The sequence below is a fragment of the Papaver somniferum genome, chromosome 5 (assembly GCF_003573695.1).
Source record: "Papaver somniferum cultivar HN1 chromosome 5, ASM357369v1, whole genome shotgun sequence".
NCBI classification, from domain to species: Eukaryota; Viridiplantae; Streptophyta; class Magnoliopsida; order Ranunculales; family Papaveraceae; genus Papaver; species Papaver somniferum.
In genome coordinates, this window is record NC_039362.1 from 21,737,884 (window position 1) to 21,747,225 (window position 9,342).

At 36.0% G+C, this 9,342-nt stretch overlaps 1 protein-coding gene across 1 annotated transcript; it reads left to right on the forward strand.

Annotated features, from left to right (window-relative positions):
- Nucleotides 1–1,357: 1,357 nt before the first annotated feature.
- Nucleotides 1,358–2,089, forward strand: LOC113278836 (uncharacterized mitochondrial protein AtMg00310-like). The gene has a single exon (XM_026527570.1). It carries the CDS (start codon nt 1,358–1,360, stop codon nt 2,087–2,089), a length of 732 nt encoding a protein of 243 aa, XP_026383355.1.
- The last annotated feature ends 7,253 nt before the right edge of the window (nt 2,090–9,342 follow it).

Consider the following 9,342-nt stretch of genomic DNA (forward strand, 5'->3'; position numbering starts at 1 on the left):
ATGCTACTGATACTAGTAATACTTCTAGACTGAAAGCCAGGTTGGAATATATGTACAACCTGGAGGAGTTATATTGGAAGGACAAATCTAGAGAAGTATGGATCTTGGAAGGTGACAAAAATTCACCATATTTTCATAGAGTAACTCTCTTTAGAAGAAAAAGAAATGTTATTAGTTGGATAAAGAACTCCTTGAATACTATTCTAACTGATAGAGATAGTATTGGAGATTCTTTCATAGATTCTTTCAAAAATCTTTATTCCACCCATCCTCAGCAATTCCAAGATGAAATTCTTGTTGATCTTCCTGTTAAGTTCTTTGAAGAAGATAATGCATCCTTAAATATGCCTCTGACTCTAGAGGAAATTAAGAATGTTGTCTTCCAAATGTGGGGGGGAAGGCTCCTGGTCCTGATGGTTTTACAGGCCTCTTTTATCAAAAGCATTGGGATATTGTGGGGGAAGTTGTTGCTGATATGACTCAAACCTGCTTTAGAACTGGTAACATTTCCAAGGTTTTTAATCATACCAACATAGCTCTCATCGCAAAAGTCCCTCTTGCTGAATTGGTAACCCAGTATAGGCTTATTGACCTATGTAATGTTATTTATAAAATTCTTTCAAAAACTATGGCTAATAGACTGAAACCTTTTATGAACAATATTATTTCCCAAAACCAAAGTGCTTTTATCCCTAAGAGGAGTATCTCTGATAACATTTTGCTTGCTAGTGAGGTCATATATGCTGCCAATCATAATGATAAAGTTGAGGGCATTGCTGCCATCAAACTTGACATGTTTAAGGCCTATGATAAGCTTGAGTGGGATTTTCTTGAGAAAGTCTTAACTAAAATGGGTTTGTATAATCATTGGGTTAAACTGATAAACCAATGTGTCTCCACTGTGTCTTATTATGTCCTTCTTCATGGTATCCCTACAGGTTTCTTTCAACCTGAAAGAGGTATAAGACATGGAGACCCTCTATCTCCCTATCTTTACATCATTTGTTCTGAAGCCCTATCTTCTTACATTGATAACCTCCAAAAAAGGGTACTTTAGAAGGCATAAGAGTCTGTAAAGAGGCTCCTGAAATGACCCATCTTCTGTTTGCTGATGATTCTCTCTTGTTTTCAAAAGCTACTGGAAAAAATTCATGTCATAAATGACTATCTTCAAAAATACTGCCTTGCTTCTGGGAAAGAAATCAATTTTGAAAAATCTGGTATTTTGTTTAGTATGAAGATTCCTGAACATAGGAAATCCATCTTGGCTAATATTTTAGATATCCAAAGCAGGGATTTAGGATAAAAATATCTTGGAACACCTACTGTTTTCCAATCTTCAAAAATCCACACACATATGGGTATTCTCCAAGCCATTGATGCCAAGATCTCTATCTGGCTTCACAAGCTCTTATCCCAAGCTGCTAGGACTACTATGATCAAGCACATTGGTCAAGCTATCCCTTTTTTTAAAATGGGAGCCTTTCTTATCCCTAAACACCTTTGTAGACAGATGGACTCTCACCTCTGTAAATTCTGGTGGGGTGAAACTTTAGACCCCAATGATAGAAAGTTGCACCTTCTAGGCTGGGACATTTTATGTTCCCCTAAAGCTGAAGGAGGTTTGGGGTTCAGGAAGGCTAAGTTAAACAACCTAGCAATGCTTTCTAGGAATGCCTGGAGAATCCTGGAAAATCCTAACTGTCTTCTGGCCACTGTTCTTAAGACCAAATATTTTCCCAAAACTGATTTTTTGAATGCTAAGTGTACTGCTAAATGTTCTTGGACTTGGAAGTGCCTGCATGCTATTAAGGAGCTTATAAAACCTTTTATTTCTTGGATTGTTGGGGATGGTCAATTTATTGACCCATGGTGTGATAAATGGATTCCCTCTCAGGGTTATGCCACACCCAACCCTCTTGTTCCTCCTGATCCTAGTATTAAAGTTGCTTATTTCATTGATTCCCAATCCAGAAGTTGGGATGTGTCTAGACTAAATACCCATTTTGATAATGCTTCTGTTCATAAGATTATCTCCATTCCCTTAAGCCAACTTTGCACTCCTGATGGAGGGCTTGGGATATTTTAAAGAATGACAAATTTTCCTCTAAATCTTCCTACTTGGGGCTCAAATGCCTTAGACCTTCCCCTTGTAAAAATCTTTGGAAGTGCATTTGGAAAGTTAAAGTGCGTTACAGAATTCAGGTCTTTTTATGGAGAGCGGCTAGAAATGCTTTGCCCTCCAGAACCATTCTCTATACTAGAATGCCTATGCATAGTGTGGATTGTCCTAGGTGTTCTGATCCTCAGGAAACTATTATGCATGCTTTGGTCACTTGCCCTTTTGCTAGTAGAGTTCGGTTTATTTCTGATTTCAACATTAATACCCAATTTTTTCAGAATAAATCTTTTTTAGATTGGCTTCTTTTCTGGTTAATTGACCATCAGTCTAAATTTTCTGAGGAGAATCAATGTCTCTTTGTGGCTATCTTATGGTCTCTCTGGACCAGTAGAAACAACCTCATTTTCCAAGGAATTAGAGAAAACTACACTGATGTCTTAGCTAGAGCTAGAGCTATGCTCCTCACTAGGAATTCTAGAAATCCTAGTTTGACTACTCCCTCTACCGTTCATGTCAGTATTACTGATAAATGGATGCCTCCTTCTTTTGGTTGGATTAAATGCAATACTGATGGTGACTTTGATGATATCTCTGGAGCTAATGGTGCAGGGTATGTGATGCGTGATTTCTCAAGAAAATCAACCTTTTGTGCCTCCTTAGTCTTTGATGTTCACTCTGTTGAAGAAGCTGAAGCAAGGGTCATCTGGGCAGTTCTGAAGAAAGTTGTGGAACAACATCTCTCTCACATCATTGTTGAAAGTGATGCAAAATCTCTCATCGATCAATTTTCAGCTGGGAATTTCGATGGAGACTCTAGGACGGATGCTATCTTTAAAGACATTTTCTTTTTTTCTTCCAAATTATCTGCTTATATCTTTATTTTTCAGCCTAGAAGTTGTAATTATGTATCTCATGAGCTTGATCAATGGGCAAAACAAAACAATTCCTCCATGTACTGGCCTAAACCCCCTGTTTGGATCCTTCCAATAGTTGAGGAGGACCATTAGCCTTTTTGAAGGCCTTTGCTTATAAAAAAATAAAAAAAATAAAAAAATAAAAATAATGACCAAAATCTCTAAGAAAATCTCCAATTAGTAAATGCAAATTACTAATTTTTATTTTCTAAATATAAAATTAAAAACCTTAATTGAAAGATTCTCAATTTATTTTCGATCCGGGATTCTTCCTTTAGTTATTATAAGCGTTACTGCACATGTTCAAAGTATGTCGACATCTTTACTTTGCAAGTCATCTTTCATACTTACATTGTTGGAATCGATTTGCCACATTTACAAACAAGTTCAGAATTGGTTCATCTGACTTCCAAGAACTATATGATTTATCAAGAACTCTCAATCACCAAACATGGGTTTCACGGTTCTACCAAAACAAGTTTCGGTTCTACCTCCATGTGGGTACTGGAATTAGTCACGCTAGTTACCAAAACTTGGTTTACTAGGTACTAGGATCGGTTCCCACATATATATGGTATCTAACTTGTATTTGTTGCACATGTCCATAGGATCGGTTCCCAATATCTAAAAACGTGTTGCACATGTTCATAGGATCGGTTCCCAATAACTAGAAACTTGTTGCACCTCTTACAAGGATCGATTCCCCTCTTGTTATCGATTGCACCTCTTACTAGGATGGGTTCCCTTTTTCCTAGAGTTGGTCATACCAATTACAGCAAATCGATCATACCATCTCAGGTGATTACTTAAGATCGGCTTCACTAATAAAAGTCATACCAATACAAAAGTCAGTCCTTGTGAATAGTTTTACCAAGAACATAAGCAAGTCATGAGCGGTTATACTAATCACACATATTCATAGTTCAATAGATATGCAATGAATAACAATACCAATAAGCCTAGCGATTTCCATTTCGATTCACAAAACAAGTTCATGAATTTACTTCCTTTAAACGAATGTAAAACATTGTTTCCTAAGATGAAATCTTCACCTCATACCCATACATAATCACAATAGCATTCAAACGATTATTTCGATGTCTTATATACGAAGTTCAAAAGATAAGTGTTATACTTCGTATTGTATTCCTTAATACTACATCTAACTAGAGTATAATCGTTCATAGCTTCTCAGTTTTGTTTTAAATATGCACGACTTAAAAGATACATTAAGGAATGAAACAGTTCACGTCAAATATTACTAACCTCAAGTGGAAGGATAATGTCGTCGTTGTAGCTCCTTACTTCTTCACATTCTTCAAATCTTCACGTAATACTTGTAATGTCTCATATCCTAGTACTTTCAAGCTAACCTATACGAAGTTGAATCTAGTATATAATCAAGCGACTCTTTAAATGAGTTCTGGTTCACTAAAATATGCTCTAACAATCTCCCCCTTTGTCAATTTTAGTGACAAAACTCTTACATCATATGGATAAACAAATTACAATAATTTATTACACATACGCTTGATTCCCAAATTCAACAACACAATAATCTATATACATTCAATCCTTTAAATGTCGTTGTTGACATTATAATAACAAAGTTAATAATCCCCCTAAAGGTAAGATAGGTAGATTTTAAATCCGCGTGTCTTTATTATTTCCATTATCATATGATATGCTACTCCCCCCTAGTCTATGCTTTACTCTTTCGTTAGATAAAATGTTTAAGCACCAATGTCCTTTTTCTTAGTGATATCAATCAATATAAATCAACCGTTAGATCGAACTTAGCTTGTTACACACAAATGAAAAGTGACTTCATTTATATATGAGTAACCGTACCTAAACGTGTATACCTTTGTTGGCTCAACAATAGTTAACCAAAGTTAGCCATATGAACACTTTCCTATCAACCATATTCATCTTAACCATAACTAGTTCAAATGACTCAAATAATACTAGTTCTAGAGTTGTTCAATTGTATATATTCTCAGAGAAGTATACAAGTCACAATTGAAGCAAAATCGATTTTGATTCACTCGATTCAGTTCATGAACATTATACCCACGGTTTGCAAAAGATTGCATTCCTTAATATATAAATGTATTAGTTCATGAACAAACCGATTTTAGAACATAACCTACTCAAGTATGCATACAAGTACGCATACCTAAGTGGCCGTACTAAGTTTGGGTTCGCCAGTATGCGAATGGGTACGCATACCTTCCAAACTCAGTTGAATTTCTGGAACTTGAAACTCACGCCAGTACGCATACCGGTATGCATACTAAGCTCACGGACTTTCATTAACCAACCAATACGCATACGGGTATGCATACTATGGATCTCGGACTTGGAATAACTTGCAACAGTTAGCATACAAGTACGCATACTGTGCTATATCTAATCATGGTTATTTGTTCTAAACTCCCATTTAAATCATTGAAACATTCTTAGAAGACGATAATAGCTGTCTCATGCAAACTATTAGCTTCAAAGCAATTTTTAAGTGATCGAATGATCAATATAAAATATTTCGAGTCTACATCAAATGACTATCTCACACAAATCGTGTAAGATGTTACAAGGCAATTTTCACATGATCATATTTTGACTTTTGTCAAGAATATAAGATGAACTTGGTTAAAGCAAAATCTTACCAACACATATTTCGAAAAATATTTAAGCGAGTTAAACTCAGCTCGAAATATCAAATGTGTATAATTGAAGTCTATATTGCTATACGACTTTTGTCTCAAATATGAGATAGAGTAGATAGACTTTTGAGTGATAGATGAGTTCAAGTCTCCACATACCTTTCGTTGATGAAGTTCCACAAGCTCCCCTTAGTAGTTCTTCGTCTTCAATCGATGAACGTCGTGAAGTCTAATGCTCAACTACACTTTTTATCCTAATACGAGACTTAGCTATAAGTAGACTAGAAATCAAGACTTATAGTTTTGGAAACTAAACTTGACAAACAAGCTTGAGATAGAAACGCTTGCGAGTTCGACCGAGCAGTGCTCTAACAATCTCCCCCTTTGTCAATTTTAGTGACAAAACTATCAATACATATGGATTACAAAATAAATAAACTTTGTAGCTTCTCATCCAAATGCTTGATTTCCTTGGTTCTTCAACATTACTCGAAATCATCGTCACTTCTAAGTACTCCAACGATTCTGAACGCGTTCAACTCAGCATCATAGTTGTTGAAGATTCGTAGTTATAACAATGAGAAAATAGTATCTATGAATCATTGTTATATAGTGTCATAGTATTATCACACAGAATCAAAGTCCAATTGTATCACAACTTTGACAACAATACTATGGTGATATACTAATATGTATCACTCCCCCTTAGTCAATACGTCATCTCACAATGAAAACCACTCCCCCTTACATAATGATCCGTAAACCATATGCATATGTTATGTGAACTACACATTAGTTCTCACCATTTTTGTCAATATAAATTAGCAAAGGTACAAAAACTAGTGGGGTCATAATGAAATTCTCATAGAGATACTTTATGACTAAAAGAGAACATATCAACTTTGTTTAGATGCAATCATATAGTCGAAACTAAATGCATTCATCAATGAGTTAATAGAAATACAAGAAAACTCCTACAATATTCCACAACCGCACTCCCCACAAAGATTTGGCTATTAAGCACAAGTTCAAATAAGAACTCTCCCCCATAAAATATCATATCTGAAAGAACAACTAGAACGACCTTACTTTTGCAAGCAAAGAAGGATTTCCTTGGACATTAACAAATTACATGAAACACTAATTTGTATCCAGAAAACTCAATTAGTATTTCTCGGTTGAACTCGCGTGCGTTGCGATATCAAGCATGTTTGTCAATATTAGTGATCAAAACTATATGTCTCGATTTCTAATATACTTATGACTAAGTCTCGGTCTAGGATAGTTAGGAATAGATGAGCTCCAGACTCCATGGCGATTATCTTGCGAAGACGAAGAAGTACTCAAGGAACCGGTGGAACTTCATACGACTAAAAGGTATGTGGAGACTTGAACTCATCTTGTCACTCAAAAGTCTATCTACTCTATCTCCTACTCTTGAGACAACAGTCGTATAAGTATGATAGTTTTGATACATACACATTTGCTATTTCGAGTCGAGTTTACTCGCCTATCTTTTTCTCGGAATACGTGTTGGTAAGATTTTGCTTTAACCATCTTCATGTTTACCCGTGACGAAAGTCATGATGACGCTTCAATCTTGAAAATAGCTTTGATGACGATAGTCGATTATTTATGTCTAACGACTGTTATAACATTATAGAAGAATGTTTCAATGATTGAAATGTAGAGTTGAGAATATGTAACCACCTATGGATATAAGCATTTAGTGTGTTCGCACATTTGTGTATAAATCCATGCGTCGGAAACCAAGTGCGTGCATATGTGTGCATGCGGTATTGGTTAAGGAGACAGGTTGGGTATGTGTACCCGATACTGCCGGAAGTTCATGTCCGTGAAATTCTGCTGGGCTTGAAGTTTACGAACTCAAAAACCAGTCACCTTAGGTACGTGTACCCGTACGCATACTGGCGGAACTTTTCACCCGAAAAAGTCTGCTGAGTTTGGAAACTAAAACCAACTCAAAATCCGGTAGCTTAGGTACGCATACCCGTACGCGTACCCAAGCTGGTTATTTCTCAAATCGGTAGTTCATGGACTTAAAACAATAAATTATAAGGAATGCAATCTTTACAAACCGTGGGTATATTGTTCATGAATTGATTCAAATGAATTAAACCGATTTTGTTTCAATTGTGTCTATGTATAAACACCTAAGCAATTGAACAACTCTTGAACTAGTTCTTATGAGTCATTTGAAGATGAATACGGTTGATATGAAAGCACTCATATGGCTAACCTTTGGTCGAACATTGGTCAACCAACCAATGTACACGTTTGGGTACGGTTACTCAAACCTAAATGAATACATTTCATTTGTGTATGACAAGCTAAGTTTCGATCTAATGGTTGAAAGATATTAGCTTGGATAAATCAGGTTTTTCATCTAACGGTGAATATTGAATGCTTTGTTACCAAGGTAACCTAGATTGCAAACCCTAATTTGAAAACTATATAAGGAAACGTCTAGCAACTGTGCAAAACTAATCCCCACACCTCTTGTGTGATACTAGTTGGTTTGCTAGAGTCGATTCTCCTTTAATCGTAGGTTTCTTCTCGAGACCCTGTCGATTAACGACTGAAAGACTTCATTGGGATTGTGAAGCCAGACAAAACTACTTCTCTTGTAGTTGAGCGATCTGATCTTGCCATTTTCTATCGTACGATTTCAATTGGAATACTTGACTTGAGATTATATCTCCGAAAGGGCAAGATAAAAGAAATCACAAACATTTTCGTCTCATCGTTTATGATTCTGTAATATCTAGTTTCGCTACCATACGATTTAAATTATTGTGAGGTGATTGATAATACTAGGTTTTTCTTCGGGAATATAAGTCTGGTTTATCAATTGGTTCTTGTTCACCTTGATTTTTTTAAAAAACACAGAACAAAACTTATAGGTTTATCTGTGGGAGACAGATTTATCTATCTTTGTAGACTTTTCTGTGTGATACAGATTTGTTTACTAAAGTCTTCGACTTTGGGTCGTAGCAACTCTTGGTTGTGGGTGAGATCAGCTAAGGGAATCAAGTGTGTAGTATCCTGCTGGGATCAGAGACGTAAGGAGCGCAACTGTACCTTGAATCAGTGTGAGATTGATTAGGGTTCAACTACAGTCCAGACCGAAGTTAGTTTGTAGTAGGCTAGTGTCTGTAGTGGCTTAATACAGTGTGGTTTTCAATCTGGACTAGGTCCCATGGTTTTTCTGCATTTTCGGTTTCCTCGTTAACAAAACTTCTGGTGTCTGTGTTATTTCTATTCCGGATTATATTTTGTTATATAATTGAAATATCACAGGTTGTGCATTTGTATCGATCAATAGTGAAATCCAACCTTTGGTTGTTGATTGGAAATTGATTGATCCTTGGACATTGGTCTTTGGTACCGTCCAAGTTTATCTCTCTTGTATTTAATCGAGACTCGCAGATTGCTTGAGTAAGATTTAAATCAAGAGATAGAGATATAAGAACTCTTTGATATAATTTTCTATTGATTGAGTCTAACTGTCTAGTTGATTGTCATAAAAGTATATTGGAGTTAGTCCATACAGATTGCTAATCGAAATATTGGGTGAGGTTGTTAGACGCCCGTTTTTTCAATTGGTATCAGAGCAGGC

Coding starts and splice junctions, on each gene's coding strand:
- LOC113278836 (XM_026527570.1), top strand. CDS start 1,358: ATGGGTATTCTCCAAGCCATTGATGCCAAGATCTCTATCTGGCTTCAC.